At 37.7% G+C, this 17,007-nt stretch overlaps 2 protein-coding genes and 1 long non-coding RNA gene across 4 annotated transcripts; 2 read left to right on the forward strand and 1 right to left on the reverse strand.

Moving 5' to 3' along the window:
- Window positions 1-8: 8 nt before the first annotated feature.
- LOC120488345 (uncharacterized) lies at window positions 9-4,883 on the forward strand. Its single transcript, XR_016149393.1, has 5 exons — window positions 9-526; window positions 740-896; window positions 2,752-4,136; window positions 4,271-4,342; window positions 4,490-4,883. It is a non-coding gene; the product is annotated as an uncharacterized LOC120488345 (long non-coding RNA).
- pdha1b (pyruvate dehydrogenase E1 subunit alpha 1b) lies at window positions 579-6,469 on the reverse strand. The gene is made up of 12 exons (XM_039685036.2): window positions 5,852-6,469; window positions 5,323-5,343; window positions 4,477-4,545; window positions 4,222-4,395; window positions 4,003-4,129; window positions 3,346-3,437; window positions 3,181-3,273; window positions 2,933-3,088; window positions 2,744-2,815; window positions 2,146-2,213; window positions 1,868-1,976; window positions 579-949 (listed from the first exon to the last, which is right to left on the reverse strand). The coding sequence occupies exons 1-12, from the start codon at window positions 5,906-5,908 to the stop codon at window positions 785-787; spliced, it is 1,203 nt and encodes a 400-aa protein (XP_039540970.2). The 5' UTR covers window positions 5,909-6,469; the 3' UTR covers window positions 579-784.
- An 897-nt stretch (window positions 6,470-7,366) lies between these two features.
- ythdf3 (YTH N6-methyladenosine RNA binding protein F3) lies at window positions 7,367-15,598 on the forward strand. Of its 2 annotated transcripts, XM_039685035.2 has the most exons (5): window positions 7,367-7,735; window positions 8,122-8,146; window positions 8,648-8,727; window positions 9,362-11,011; window positions 13,981-15,598. In XM_039685035.2, the coding sequence occupies exons 1-5, from the start codon at window positions 7,712-7,714 to the stop codon at window positions 14,002-14,004; spliced, it is 1,803 nt and encodes a 600-aa protein (XP_039540969.1). In that variant the 5' UTR covers window positions 7,367-7,711; the 3' UTR covers window positions 14,005-15,598. The 2 variants fall into 2 exon arrangements, with proteins under 2 accessions (XP_039540969.1, XP_039540968.1); XM_039685034.2 differs by lacking the exon at window positions 13,981-15,598 and having other exon boundaries at window positions 9,362-11,983.
- The last annotated feature ends 1,409 nt before the right edge of the window (window positions 15,599-17,007 follow it).

The following is a 17,007-nucleotide window of genomic DNA, read 5'->3' on the forward strand; positions in this document are numbered from 1 at the left end:
TACGCAGCTCATCGCAGACGGACAGGTGAGAGTGCAGTGCATTGATGTTCTAACCTGTGATCCGACTAAACACGTATTATATAATACTTACATTTATTTCATATCATACTTTTACTGTATGGAAGGAAATAAATTAGCACGGTCACTCAGAAATATGATCTGTAAATAAGATAATTACCTATTCAGACGTCAGAATTATGGACCCAAAATGCTTTATTTCTTCTCTACAAGAAAGCCCAAATTAAAATAAGTTTATCATCAGTTTAATAGTTATTTCTAATATTTATTCTAATGGACAATATATATCTCTTATATAGAAATCCACTGTGGACACAATTCTTCCACAATTTCTTAAATAAGTGTTGTTCGTCAGTGAGATTCGTCAAACGGCCATCATGATCTTTTGATGGCATCATATGACTCTGTAATGTACGTAAGAATGTGCCTCCAATGAATTGGCATCTACTGTACCTTGCCAGTAATATGACACTTTATTCACGGAACTGGAGAGTGCGACACCTGCTGGGTGAGTCTATTATGATCACTTGACTCAAATGACTCAAATACTGACGCAAATATATGTCAAGTTATTACATATTTATTAATTCCATTCTTAGTTAAATTAAATATATAAATAAATTAACAGTCTGCAAAACTAATTGCTAAGTAACAGCTGTTTTGGAATGTATCTATGAATATATGGATAACACAAGTTTCATCCATCTTTTTGTGCGTATAGGTTTAGGAACAGAGCTCCTGAAGTGCTGAATCGTCAGCAGGTTCTTTAGCTCATGGATTTCAGCCTCGTCCAGGGGTTGGTGCCTCTGACCTCTAAGGGTGCATCATTGTAGTAGATGTGGTTGCACAAATCCTCCAGCGGGGGCTCTGGATCAGAGGTAGCAAACTGAGCTGCTTCTTCTATCTCCTTACGAATCTCTGCATCAATGTCCTGTTGTGATTACAACATAATATGGTGATAGGGTGAGGTATTCCTCACTTAGGGGTCACCCTTGTGATCCTCGGCAGTTAAAAAGTAGTGAAGACAATGGCTGTATCTCAATTACCATCAGTATGAATAAATGGCACTGGTAAGGAAAGGACAGTAAGGACCCTGGCTCACTACACATTAAGAAACCGGTGACTCTATTTCCAGCGACATGGCAATGTCCTCTTTGTACAAAATCACTACTGTTATTATTTATGAACAACTGCAGAAATTATATCTTTATTTTTTACTCATATGTGCTGACTAGTGAACTAGGGCGCTGATTGAGATGCACACAATAAGTGAATCAGTTTTTTAATGAAATTAATGTCCTATATTTTTTGTTTCAATAATATTTATTCTTTAATATTTTATATTTTGAGAGGATTTAATGGTACAAAAAATATTCACATCTAAATTATGCACCATTTATTTCTATGTAAAATCAAATATTAGTAAAAATATATATAATTTCATATTATTTTCAATTATTACAGTTTGAGTAAATATGTCAGATTGGTGCTATGTAATTGAAGAAATAAAGAAAATCATAATGCTGTTTATTCCCCAAACTCTTATAAGAGTATTTTCAATTTGGATATTTCTAGACATTATCAGAGACCCCATAAAATTGTTCTGTATTTTCTCATTTTTCATCTTTCCAATTAATTTCCTATAAAGTTCCTTTTTTGACTGTACATAATTAGAGGTGTTCTTTTTTGTGCAAATGTCACAAAAGTCACAAAGTTTGGCACCATTAGATTACAATTTAAATTTAAATAAAAAAATATATCTAAGGATTAAGGTCTGCTCATCTCTTGATCAAATAAAGAGTGCAATAGACAGACAAAAAAAAAAATGAATCATGTAAAAATGAAGTACCTTGATCTCCTCCACCCTAGTCATGTTGCTACTAATCATGCGGTCCTTCAGCATAGAGATGGGGTCACTCTTACTGCGAACTTCCTGGATCTCTTCACGTGTGCGATAACTAAGGGGAGAAAAGCACTGATTAAAGGTACAGCGAATAGTGAGCTCACTGACGTGATTTGCAAACTAGCTATGTGGTTATGGAGGTTAGAGGATGAGGACATGGTTTTAAACACGACGAGGAAGAATAAGCGCCTGCCACAGAGGGAAAGGTTGAAGGTCAACATCACCTGACCCCAGGATCGCTCATGCTGTGGCCATGGTAACGATATGTCTGAAGCTCCATTAGTATGGGACCCTATAGAGAGCACAGGCCAAACATTTGCCCACCAGTAACAAACTAGGCCTTGCTTAAACCCATAAGCCCTCCTTGACTTGTTAAAGGGATAGTTCACCCAAAAATGAAATTTAGCCCATTATTTACTCACCCTCAAAGTATCCTAAGTGTATATGACTTTCTTCTTTCAGACAAATACAATCAGAGTTGTATTAATAAACACCCTGGTGCGTTTGAGCTTCATAATGGCAGTGAATTGCAACCATCAGTATGAAGCTCAAAAAAGTGCATCCATCCATCATAAAAGAACTCTCTAAATAAAGGCCTTCTGAAGACAAGCCATGAGTTTGTGTAAGAAAAATATTCATATTTAAAACTTTATAAAGTAAAATAACTAGCTTCCGGCCAAATGAACATATAGTCATATACACCTAGGAAGGGTGTTGAGGGTGACTAAATTTTGAGGGACACACTTGAGGGTGACTAAATTCCTTTTAAAGTGAATTACTCCTTTAAGTTAGTAAAATATGTCATTTTTTCTTTTCTGTTACCTTTCCAGATCTGCAAAAATCAGCTGCAAACCTGGTTGCCTCTCGCACACCTAGAACATCCATACCATCCACCTGGAGAAAACAAAGAAAAAGGCTTATTTGCTCTCATGTGCCTTTCTGTACATCTGTAAAATGTTGCATGCACTGGTGAATATAATAACATTGTGAGGCATCTAGAAAGACAGTCACCCTCAGGCCAGGAATGTAGTCTCCTCTCTTGTAATAGTCTGTACTGGCGGAGGCCCGTTCCACTGATGTCCCCATGCCATATTTGTTATTCTCACAGATGAAAATGCAGGGGAGTTTCCACAAAGCTGCCATGTTAAATGACTCAAAGATCTGGCCCTGATAAGGGGACAAATCAGATAAAGCGTTATTTTGCAACAGCAGACAGTACACAAACCTGTGAGCGCATGCATGGAGGAAATAGCTCTCACCTGGTTAGCAGCGCCGTCCCCATACAGAGTAACACAAACCTGGTTTTTACCCTGATACTGGCATGCCAAGGCCACACCGGCCCCAAGAGGAACCTTCCAAAGTGAGATTTAGATTAAGAAACGATTGATGTAATGTTGTAGTAAGATATGATGCGTGCATCTCACCTGGGCGCCAACAATACCATTCCCGCCATAGAAATTCTTGGCATACATGTGCATAGAGCCACCCTTCCCTTTGGCAACACCACCCCTTCGGCCTGAAATAGATTGTGAACATGTTCAGATTCGGGCTGGTTATTACACATTTCTTGGTTTGATTCCAATTCACAAGCTCCTAATTGGATTTGATTTGGGTATTTTCCAGTTTCAGTCCATTTTACTTATGTAAGAAAGTCTCTTTAAATTATGAAAATCTTTAATTATTATAATTATTATGATTATTACGATCTTTAACGTATATATACAGTACATGTGCAGAATGCATTAAATTTGAAAAACTGAATTTTACTCAGCCCTACAGGATTTATTTTTATTTTTAAAGGGATAGTTTATCCAAAAATTAACACTTTTTTCTTATGTTGAACTAAAAATAAGATATTTTGAAGAATGTTGGTAATTAGACAGTTGAAGGTAGCCAATGAGATCCATTGTAAAATAAAAATACTATGGAGCCAACATTCTTTAAAACATCTTCTTTTGTGTTCAATAGAAGAAAGAAACTCATACAGGTTTGGAACAACTCGAGTGTAAGTAAGTGATGACATAATTAACATTTTTGGGTGAACTATTCCTTTAATGCTGTTTTATGGAGGATGTTCCCACCTGTGAGCTCTGCCATGATCTCTTTCACAGGCACACCTCTGGTGTAGGTGTAACCATGAGCCCTATATGCCGTGATCACATGATCCATGGGACTGATACCAGCCTCAATACCTACAGCACATGCTTCCTGAGAGGTAACGAGAAGACAAATCGTTTGACATTGACTGTTATGTGTGTAAACAGCTGTTATAGACTACAAGGTATTCAGTTTTGAATTACCTGGCCATCATACAGGTGACAGAAGCCTCGTATGATCTTTTGCTTGTAGAGCTGATCCGCCTTCAGCTCCATGCGTCTCATGGTCTGCATAGTGCGGTAGTACCTGAGTCCATCCTCTCTGGTGAGCACCGTCTGCACCGAAGGGCCTTCGTCCAAGCGATGGAGGTCACACCTCTAAAATTTAACCATGTTCTACATTTTTCTTGAATGAAAAAAGTTTTCTGTGTATGCTTTAAGCTAATATGAGAACTTTACCTTGATGTCAAAGCTGGCCTGAGGTGTGAAGTCTGCAAAAGAACGTGCTGATACCACCACGCTGGAGCCCTGGAGAAGAGTGGAGTGCAGAGCAGAAATAAAACTATAAAGCATTTTAAAACAGAGATACTGAAAAAATGCATTTCATCATGTGAGATATTGAACGCCATTCAATACTGTGAAACACTAATGTAGGCCTACCTAAAATAAATAAACACACTACTGTTCAAAAGTTTGAGGGGTAATATTTCATATTTAATATTTTTAATATTTTCATTCAAGGATGCATTAAATTGATCAAAAGTGTCAGTAAAGAATTTTACATTGTTAAAAAGAAAATCCAATAAATGCTGTTCTTTCAGTGCTTTTTTTCATCAAAGATTCCTAAAAATAATATATATTATATATTAATAATAGAAAAATAATAGAAAGTATCATGTGACACTGAGGCCTGACGCTGAAAATTCTGCTTTACAGTTATTTTAAATTGTAATAATATTTGACAATGTTAGCCCACTAGTTTTAGTTGATTAAATAAATGCAGCCTTGGTGAGAATAAGAGACCTCTTTCAAAAACATAAATAATATTGCAGAACCTAATTGAACCCAAAATTTTTAACAGTAGTGTTACAGCTGGTCAACAATATAATAACACAGACATTCCATAATGCGTATAGTCTTTGAAATGAACATTTTAGATCTGGCATGAATGATTAAATATAATCCAAATGAAGACAAATACACCTTTTCTATCATTGATAATGTATTCCTGTGGCACTAATATAGGTTGGTTGAGCTGGTGTTGCTGGATGGACAAGTTAAGTCAATCAAGAGTCCAAATCTTACCTCGGACACTGTCTGGGCACCCTATAAAACAACCAAAAAGATAGAAACCATTAATGGGGCTAGCTGCAATGTAATTTGTACATTACTGAAATAACAATGTTATAAAAAAAAATAATATAATTTGTCAAAAAGACTATATATCAGGAAAAAGACCACAATATGGTTTGTAATGATGTCCATGTCAGAAAAAACATCAATTCTCATTTAATTATATTACAGTTGGACTGTACCACAGGCTCTGAATGACTAAAACAAACTGTTATGATAAGATAACAAACAATAGAGGGAGCAAACCAGGGCAGACTCTCCATTTTAATAAAATACAATCAGTTCAGTGTCCATTTAATTTACAGTAAGGATGAATTTGTATTTACTGAAGACCATCTACAAGGTCGATGAGACTACTGAGATCTAGTTTAGCCTCTTGCAAATCTTTTAATGCCCCTAAGCTAAACAGAGCTTGAATCTTTCAATGTCTCTGTCTCTTTAACAGCAAACAGATACGCAAACAGAGACTTATGATACCTACATTTATTTTGGCACCGCCCTTGAATACGTTTGCAATTACTGTTAGCATGTTCTGCATGCTCCAAACCCCAGGCTGAGTGAGTAGGAGTGTTTCTGGAGGATCAACACCACACAGTGAGCTGAAGCCAGAAACACACACACTATTAGCTCAGTGTGGCTGAGGATTTGACTACACCCTGTTTCAAGAATTAAAGTTCAACTTAACTTTGCACAGCAACAGCAACAATAAAGTTGAACAATAATTGATAAAAATGTAAACAATACATATTAATTTTATATAACGGTATTAAGTCATATTCATTTGTATTGTATTCATGTATTGTATTGTATTCATTTGAAGGCTCATTTGTATGTTAGCTCAAAATCAAAGAATAATCAAATAATGATAGATAGATATGATGGATGGATGGATAGATATAGATAGACAGACAGACAGACAGACAGACAGACAGACAGACAGACAGACAGACAGACAGATAGACAGATAGACAGATAGATAGATAGACAGATAGATAGATAGATAGATAGATAGATAGATAGATAGATAGATAGATAGATAGATAGATAGATAGATAGATAGATAGATAGATAGATAGATAGATAGATAGATAGATAGATAGATAGATAGATAGAGATTACTAGGCTTATATTTCTAATTGGTCTAAGTTATAAGCAGTAACAGGACTTTTATTTTGAAAACTTGTATAGCTCGTCATTTACGGTCATGTTATTTTCTTGAAATAGAATAGTGTCACCAAGCGGTAAAGAACAGTTATAGCGCTATGGTTATAGCAGAATTTGGTCTTTTCAGAGGGATATTTTTATTTCTCAGTCTCACCCACCTCTGTTTGGTTACACCCTAGATTAATATGTATAGAAATGCTTTCTTTATTGTTGTGTAAAATGTTTGTAATGATTAAAATAATGAACAACATTTACAGAGTATAACCATAAACTGTAAAGTATAACTGGTTAAATTACAATTAAAAAAAGGTTATTGGTTATTTCTTACTCTAAGTGGTTATTTATATATGGTTATTTCTTACTCTAAGTGTTTTATTTTTGCTTTAACAGTTGTACAAAACATCATATTGTCATATATAGTGATAAATGAAGTCACATATAAAATTAATAAAATGTTTTTGATGTAGGCCATTTGGAATTTCTGCAAAATATTAATAATTAAAAATATGCATTTTTTTTAAATTGTTATGTCCCATGGTCATTGAAATAAATAAAACGATAAAAAAGTTACAAAATGTTATAAAAAAATATTATTATTATTTATTTATTTATTTACTAATATTAACACATTTAAAAGCTTGCTTTTTCCGCCAATCAAAATATTGTTTTTAGGATTTCTATTTATGTTAGGTAAACTTATGCCTTTAAAATTAAAAACAAAGGCTAATCTTTAATATAATGTCACCCTCTGTAGTCTCAATTTGTAGTAATATTCAGGTAATATTTTGTACTGTGAAAAGCAGGCGCATGTCTCCTCTTTGACGTCAGCGGCGGAAGGTCAGCGCTCAAACGGAAGTGAGAGTCAGAGCCCATCCGCCATTGTGGAGCAGAGCAGGGGTAATATTCTCTCCAGACGTTAACACAGTGTGTGAATGTTTCAGAATAACTAAAACACTCCACACAGCCGCCAAGCTCCCCCAACCGTTTGACATTTGCCGTCACTACCGCTCGAGAGGACCGCTGCCGACCCGTTTGAGACCGGGCGAGGAGATCAACGCCTGAGGAATACGCTGTGATTACAGGGCAACCCGGAGAGAGGAAAGATATCGCGAACCCGCAGCGGTGGCAGGAGAGACCGTGGACAGTCATAACAGCGATCAGTTCGGGCTCCCGGAGGATGTCTGCGACAACTGTCGATCAGGTACGCGAGACGGATGCGCTTCCATCTATACTATAGAACTATACATGATGGTGTTGCTCAGGTAGTGGCTGTGTCTCAAACCATAGCGAGCTGCCTACCTAGAAAGCAATTTATTTTGGGTCTCATTGGCGCGCTTTGAACGAATGAACGCTCTAAAACACATGAACGCACAGGAAGGTAAGTTACTTCATTCGGTAAAAAGAAAAGGGGGGAAAAAGACATCAATCATTGTCAAGTCGCTTCTCCACAAACTGAGAGTCCTTGATATTTGATAGCTGTTCCTGCTAGGCCAAATTATTGTGTACATGTTCTGTTTCCGATAAACTGGTGTTCATGGTGTTTTTTCTCTTTTTGTCACTGTCCGCACACCTTGAACCCAAAATCAGAGACCTAAAGGACAAGGAAACAAAGGTACGTGATGCAAAGACTCGTTTTCAACAGGAATGTCCACATTTGAAGGGACCTTTGTTTCTTTTTTCTATGGAACTTAATACAGTCACCATTCACTTTCGTTACATCATTTTCCTTGCAATGAAAATGATTGTGAATGTTAATCAGCCAAAGAAAGTCATATGATCATGTGGAGGGTGAACTGTTCCTTTAAGTGAGTTTACTTTACTGATGTGTTTCTCACTGTCTTGCTTGTGTGGATTTATAAATAGTCACTTCACTCCTTCTGTGAATCATATTTTATGTAGTAGACCGGTCTTAATGTTAATCTATAGCTCTCTTTTTGATTTTGTAATCCTTACAAGCAAGCAATTTACTGTTTAATATTTCGAGATTATAGATAATAGTTTCAAAATTTAATTTACTTCTATACAATTGCTGTCTCATTATTTCATATTAACGTCATGGTGTATTGAAGTCAAATTTACTGACGCTGTCTTTTTTTGATATCATTTTGTTTAGTGCAAAACGGTTCAATGCATCAGAAGGATGCTGTTAATGATGATGACTTTGACAATTATCTGAGCAGCCAGACAAATCAGGTGAGTTTCTTTGATTATGCTGTCATATTAGTTGTAAGTAATGCACTCTAAAAATAGTATTACTGTCATTTCCCCCTTCCATTTCAGTGTTGTATTACATTAAACTATAGTTTATATTTGTACAAATTTCTGAAAAATCTAACAAATCCCTGACCGCTTTCATATTTATTTTTTTTGTTGATACATATAATTTGTTTTATATATTACAGTTCAAAAGTTTGGGGGTGGGGAGAATTTTTTTTTAAAAAGTGATCATTACTCCAGTCTTCAGTATCACATGATCCTTTAGAAATCATTCTAACATTTTGATTGGGTGCTCAAGCAACATTTCTTATTATTATCTATATTGAAATCAGTTGTACTTCTACATTTTTTTGGTGGAACCTGTGATGCATTTATTTTATCAGGATTCTTTGAAGAATAAAGCATTTATTTGAAATATAATACAAATGTAGACTATTTACTACCACTTTCAAACTATTTGTGTCCTTGGAGAATACAATTTTGTTACTTTGAACAACTTTTGATTAGTAGTTTCACACTTTTTTCATCTATTATGATTTTGTCACATCTTTATTTAGCCATTTGTTCATTACATAGTCATTACTGACTTATCTTTAATTACACCCTACAGAGTAATAGCTACCCACAAATGTCTGATCCCTACATGCCCAGCTATTATGCTCCCTCAATTGGATTCCCTTACTCTTTGGGAGAGGCTGCATGGTCCACCGCAGGAGACCCGCCTATGCCGTACCTGACCACATATGGACAGATGAGCAATGGCGAGCATCACTTCATTCCCGACGGAGTCTTCAGCCAGCCTGGTGCTTTAGGGAACACGCCCCCTTTTCTCAGCCAACACGGATTTAACTTCTTTCCTGGAAATGCAGACTTTTCCACCTGGGGCACCAGTGGTTCTCAGGGACAGTCTACACAGAGCTCAGCATACAGCAGCAGTTACGGATATCCCCCGAGCTCTTTGGGCCGGGCCATTGCTGATGGACAGGCTGGATTTGGTAGTGACACGCAACTTAGTAAAGTTCCAGGGCTCAGTAGTATCGATCAGGGAATGGCCGGGCTCAAGCTTGGCTCCGACATGTCGGCCGTAACGAAAACGGTCGGGTCTCCTTTAGGAGGGACACCGGGTATGAGTAGCATGGCTGCCAACAGCATGCCGCCTGTCAGCTCCTCCGCACCAAAACCCACGTCTTGGGCGGCCATCGCGAGAAAACCCGCGAAACCACAGCCCAAGCTGAAGCCAAAGCTCAACATGGGTTTGGGAAACGGCCCAACGATCCCCCCTCCGCCGATAAAGCATAACATGAACATTGGTACCTGGGAGGACAAAGGCTCAATCACCAAACCTCCTCTTGCGCAACAGATGCTTCCCCCTCAGCCGTTGGTGCAGCAGCAACTCATGGCCCAACCTCAACCCATGATGCAGAGTCCATTGCCTCCTCAACCCCAACACCAGCAGCTCCATCTACAATCTCCTCAGCACCCTCACCAGCTGCCTCCAGGTCCTCCCCACCCTCACCATCACTCGCAACCAGGTCCTCCGCAGCCCCTGCACCCATCTCAGGTGCAGAATCCCCCACCCCAAAATCGCTGGGTGGCCCCTCGGAACCGAGGAACCACGTTTAACCAGAACTGCGGCATGGAGAACTTTGGCCTTGGGACGGGAGTCCCCATGAGCTCGTCACCTTCGTCCGGCGAGGTTCACCCAGTGCTGGAGAAGCTCAAGGCCCTCAACAATTACAACCCCAAAGACTTTGACTGGAATTTGAAAAACGGACGGGTCTTCATCATTAAGAGCTACTCCGAGGACGACATCCACCGCTCCATCAAGTACTCTATCTGGTGCAGCACAGAGCACGGAAACAAGCGCCTGGACGGCGCCTACCGCTCGCTCGGTGCCAAAGGTCCACTGTACCTGCTCTTTAGTGTCAACGGCAGCGGACACTTCTGCGGTGTGGCTGAGATGAAGTCGACTGTGGACTATAACGCCTATGCCGGCGTCTGGTCCCAGGATAAGTGGAAGGGCAAGTTTGAGGTAAAATGGATCTTTGTTAAGGACGTGCCCAATAACCAACTGAGGCACATTCGCTTAGAAAACAATGACAACAAGCCAGTCACCAATTCCAGGGACACTCAAGAAGTGCCCCTAGAGAAGGCAAAGCAAGTGCTTAAAATTATTGCAACTTTCAAGCATACCACCTCAATCTTTGACGATTTTGCACATTACGAAAAGCGGCAGGAGGAAGAGGAAGCGATGCGAAGGGTAAGCGCAGCTTTCTGCCACTCTTCACAATAGCAGAAGGCAATTACTGCACCTGTAGATCTCGTAATCATTGTTATGTTTAGTCAGCATGTCCATCTATTTCCAAAGGTAGGTTTTTTAATACCAACTCCCATCTAAGCCAGAATAGTCTTTCTGTTTCTCTTTCCACTGCCTATTTCTGGAAAAAAAACAAAAGACAAAAGCAGTGCAGTCAGTCATAATTAGAAACGAAATGTACCGAGCTACCAGATCAGACATAATTACTGGAAGTTATGTAATATGTTGTTTGTGTTTTATTTCTCAACATGGCTTGCTCATAACCCATTTCCCATATATTTCAATTATCCAAACTGCTAAAGTCTCAGCATAAACTAGGTTTTGTGAAATAAATGGTGTTAAGAAAACAACAACTAAGAAGTGTCTGCTCATCTATTGACAAAAAGGCTGGTGTCGAGCGGTGACGCCAATCAGTATCTCTGCTCAAACAGCAGGCAGATGTCCCATTAATAGATTGGACTTATATCATTTCCTGCCTATCCAACACAAATAATTGATGTCTGTGCCCATTACCTTGGCACCAGCTGCATTTTATCCTTGTATGTCAGTTGTGAACACAGCATTTAGATTTCACACTATTTTGGGGGTTTATTAGGTCAGACCCTTAAGGATGAATGTCTTGCATTTGAACCAATGGAGTCATTTGCTTAAATTAGTTGTTGGGAAATGTTTGACGCTAGGTTTAAAACCTACATGACTCATTGGCATGACTTTGGTCACGACTTTGCTACTCTGGTCATGTACTCGCTTCAAAGTTTTGGGAGTGACTCCCAAACATGTGATGGCTGACATGATGATAACAAAAGCAACAAAAACTAACTCTTTTGAAATCTTTTTATTTTTAGATATTTTGACCAAAGCTACCAGAAATGTTTCAATTGTCTGGCAATTGTTAATAAACTCCCACTGAACAGAGTTCTGTGATTAATGAATGTCAAGCTGCTGCATTTATTCCTGTAAATAACCAAATAGTGAACTGACTGAATTTAGCTGCTACATGCATATGGCCTGTATGCAGGACTGCAACTCTATTGGCCTTATTATCAGGATGTCAGTTGTATTCAGCTTATTGAGTATTTGTCACTTCTGAGTATTTTGTCTTCACGTAAGCCACTACAGGGTTGTTAGTAAAGAACATAAATGGAAAAATTGCAATCAATAGGGCTTAATCAAGGTGTCTTGCTGCACTTGGACTAATTTAGCTTCTTTTCGTGAGAGATTATCAAAACCTCATATTTATTATTTTTCTCCAAACCTAATTTTCTGTCTATTTCATTATCTTGCCAATCATGTTTAGATTGCCAAAGCCATAATAAAATCAATTATTTAAATGAAAAGGGTCTCCAAGGTCTGTGGTTTAAATTGTGAAATCTAGCCTATATACAGTATATATATATACATATATATATATATATGTGTGTGTGTGTGAGCTGTGATTTATTTATTTGTATTATTATCAAAAATGTCAGCCGTTTATTTAAGAAAGATTTTAAGTCACTAGCTCATCAATTTGACATCTGATCCACCAACTGTTAATTTTATTTCCCCAAACAAAGCATTGTGCTGTCTAATATTATCAGTAGCCCCAGCTAAGAGGACTAAAAAGCCTTTGCTTTAGTTGCAAATTTCTTCATGCTAACGAGTCTAGCTGTATTCATGGATATTCAGCATGTATTTCTTGTCTCCTCATTTAGCTAACATTCCCTCACATGCATTCATGTTCACTGGCAAAGCAGTGGTATCCACATTTTTTTTTAGCTTTTTATTTTTTTTGGTGCCCTCTGCTTACTTAGCAAAAACAAGCAAAGTAAATTTAACTGGTTTATGCATTGAAATATGTTAAGTTGTTTCTCAGCTCTTCATGATAATAACATGAACATTTGATGGGATTTGCCTCCTTTATACTAACACCTATTGATGTGGTTGCAGCATCATTCAAACGGAAGTTTTCAGTGACATTGTAGAAATACCCTGTTCACAAACATATGTCACCCATCCCATGTTAATTTTTATTTTTCAATGAAATGTCCAAAAATGGTTTCTAATTGAGTACACTCTTAGAAGAAAAGGTTCTATAAAAGGTTCTAGAGGAATATTTACATATTCAATCATTTACATATTCATCTAAAAGCCACTCTCAACAGTATATTGTGACCTTCACTCACGTATTGTGTAGAAACAAAGCAACCTCTGAAGTCCAAAGTGTCCGCTTTCAGGCCTTTCCGCTCTCTAATGCCTTTCCAGCACTCAAAATCTTTATGAAAATCGTATATGCCCCCTATCGCTGATTGGCTACAATAGTGTTTTGGTGCTCAGTGGATCGGTCCAATTGTTTCTTTTTCTCCTATTTACACAGCCAGGATTATGTACAGACAATCTTTTTGCACACACAAAGAACAGATATCTAGTAAATATTCACTAAATTGTTTGTTCGGGTGTTGATTTCATTTCGTTTCAATTGCTTACTGCACATTTAAGGATGAAAAGTTTTACTCTGCAAGTTTAATCTACCAAATCTACCACTGTGTCAGCAGTAGATACTTGTTGGCATATAGAAGGGTTGATTTTAATTTAATTTTGACAAAATATTATAGAATATATCCACCAATTTAGTGAAAATAAATCTCAACTATATTTGAATCAGCTTGAATTTTAATCAGTTAATTCCTATGGCTAATTGGATTGAATTGGGATCTCAAGAAGCATGACAACAAGCAGGAAAGATTCTAGAGCATCTTGCAGTGTTGAAAATATTCTATTGACTTCCTGAGCAAGTGAAATACCAAAAGTGTTTTTAAAGACACTTCCGAGTTTACACAAACAGACTTAGTAAAAGACAAAGATCTTCTTGATGGCTTCATGTTGTATTCAATCATCTAATTTTGTCTCTTTCTTTTTGTATTTCTTTACAGGAGCGAAATAGAAATAAACAGTAGGTTTACAGAGATCTCCTTGGTAGAACATCAACACTAATGATGTAGTACCTTAAATATTGTGTAACCTCAGAGGAAGAACGATGTACGAACACCTAATCAAGACAGTGGACTTTTCTGAGTCAACTTCTGATGGATCTGCCCTTACGCTCAAGTCTCGCACGAAACGGATAGAAAATCACTCACGTAAACTGTATCTTAAAGCACTTTCAGACCTTCTAAAAGCTTCTACCAGTACCCTTAACTGTCATCGGACATCTGTTTGGTATTAACTGACTAACCAGTATAGCTGGTCCTGAGGATTTCAAATGTATTTGTAGGCTTATTGTTTAGTGTTTTTTTGTTTGTTTTTTGTAAATCATTTTAGCGCTCTACACACTTGAGCACCCTCAGAGGAGATTAGAATTATGTATCCAAGGAAAGAAAAATCTTTACTTGAATTTACGTGAAGCTGTAACAAACGTAATGGAGGCGCAGAAGCTTGCGTCCCACCTGACTGAATCTCAAGTCAGAATAATCACAATTTCTGACATTATAGACTGACTCCACAGTAGCCCTTTCACCTTTGTGTATCAGCATCTTTTTCTGTGTACCAAAAGATCATTTTGCAGCTTGGTGCGAAATGACACCAGCCAATGCACAATTCTTTTTTTTTTGTTTGTTGATTTTTCTTGTAATTCAAAAGTGCATTTGTCTTAGGAGAAACCTGCTCAAAAATGCCATAAGTTCCTCTGAAGCGCATCATCCTCAGACGTAACCAGGCCTGGTGTTCAGGATAGCCTCTTTAACGCTTTTTTTTTTTTTTTTTTGGACTGATCAGGATTCTGATCTGCTGCTAATCAGGATTTAGTCCGAATTGCCGAAGCTCAGCGAGAATGTGACGGTTTTCTCCTATAGGTGACTCGCTAGATAAAAATAAACATTATACATGTTTAGCGATGCCACGTTTTGAGTTTTTCATTTCAGAATGTGCCGTTTACTCTTTTAATTAACGGGCGCAAGATATCGTCCAGATTTGTATTGCATGAGAACTTTTGTTTTTTGCTGTTTGCAACTATATACTGAGCATTATTCAGAGGCCATGCAAATGAAACAATCTATTTAGGTCTTGAGTCTATTGATTGATTGAATGATAAAGTAATATTGTTGTTATGGACTGACGTTACAGTCCGAAATGTTTCCCCACTGGGGTCCAGCTGCGCAGGCTGCCGGTGTCTTGAGATCACACTCCTACCATAAGACATGATCTTCTCAAACATCTGTGAGTAATGCAAAGTCTCTGCCATTTCATGTTTGTTCACTGGAAGCTGCCTTCTCTACAGGCCACTTTAGGCTGTTCATGCTTCAGGATGATGTGGGTAAGAAGAACTGGTCCCAGTGATGAACCAGGCATCACATCTGGGTTCACGTTCTACTGTTTCGGGACGATGACGCTGCTGCAAAATAGACACCTTTCGCGCCCCTCTTCTGTGTGCTTTGGTTTAAGGCCATGCTTGTATAGGTTACTGTAAATCAATGCTTCTTAATGATGCTGATGCTAACAGGTATGATGTGATTGAATAATCTGATTTGAAAAATAAATATAGATTTATGAAAACATTCTGAAAATTGTCTTGACTGCAGCAGGTTCGGTTTAATGTATGGCATGGCAGCGTACCAGATCTAATCTTGAAAGACAAACTTAACCTGAGTTATTATAACTCATTTCATTTGAGGGAACTGATTGTCTCAATTATTTTAAGTTTAGAAACCAACAGCAATGAAAAATGTAAATTTGATTTCTCTTGAGTTCACTACAAGATTATTTCCTAATACACGACAAACACTTTGGCCTGGTTTGACAGGGCTTGATCAGGGCTTTTAAACGTGTACCTTAGGGGGGGGGGAAACATTACTGGTGTCCCAGCAAACAAATTTAGGTTCTGGGAACGTTAGTTTTTGGTTCCCAGAACGTTCCTAGAACTTTCCCTTAAGGTTAAGGGAACGTTCCCGGAACATTCTTCCAACGTTATAAAAATGGAACTTAAAAAATAACCTACATGGAACGTTCCTATAACGTTCTTGTTTGGTTCCCAAAAAAATAACCTCATGGGACCATTCGGGAACGTTAGGGGAACGTTCTGTGTTTGCTGGGGTGCATCTTGAGATAAAACAATGGCAGTGACATTTTAAGATATGTCAATGCAAGTTGCTTTCAGTTAAATCTGCTCAAACGTGTATTATGTGGTGGGACTAGGCCTTATAGCCTATATAAAACCGGGGGTTTGAGTTGCCGATCAGTAAAAGATGCTATATTTGCTTATTAGCTAGCAGGCTATATAGCGCATATGTGCTATATTAAAACAATATCACCACATCAGAAAGAGCATTTACTACTATTCAAAGCAGTATATGTAAATAGACTTAACAGGCTCAGCACAGACGTTAGCCTAATAACGCAGACATAGCATCAACCCAGTTAAATCCCGACATAACATTAAACACTAACATACCACTCCCAATATAGTGCAAATTATATAACATAACGTTTAATTCCAACATTTACTCTCCTTACGTTTTGCGAAGTTTAAGCAAACTTTTAAGCAAAGCATGCTGGGAACTAGAAATATGCTGCAACTGATTCACAGTTCTGCTTAAAATAATCAGTTCACATAACTTTATTTTTTGGAAATACCTTACAGTAATATGCGAGTGAAATTAATTTATTTAAAAGAATACGCCACTTTTGCTTTTTTCGTGCCATCACTTTAATTTTAGGGAAAACAAAACATATGTAGGCCTAAATGTGCTGTAATATTACTCTTAATCGCATACAGATTTCACAAACAAGTCGGAATGCAACATTTTCACTGCATGAATTCGTTTGAGATAAAACGTAAACATTGTATCAGGCTGATTATATTTTGCCTGGAGTCGTTGTTTAATAGATCATACATTAGGTGGCGCTATTGCCCATTCCATTTCAGTTAGTTGCTAAAGCGCTATTGTATTGTAATATAATCAAAT

Source organism: Pimephales promelas, chromosome 22 (genome assembly GCF_988280905.1).
Source record: "Pimephales promelas chromosome 22, fPimPro1.hap1.1, whole genome shotgun sequence".
Taxonomy (NCBI): Eukaryota; Metazoa; Chordata; class Actinopteri; order Cypriniformes; family Leuciscidae; genus Pimephales; species Pimephales promelas.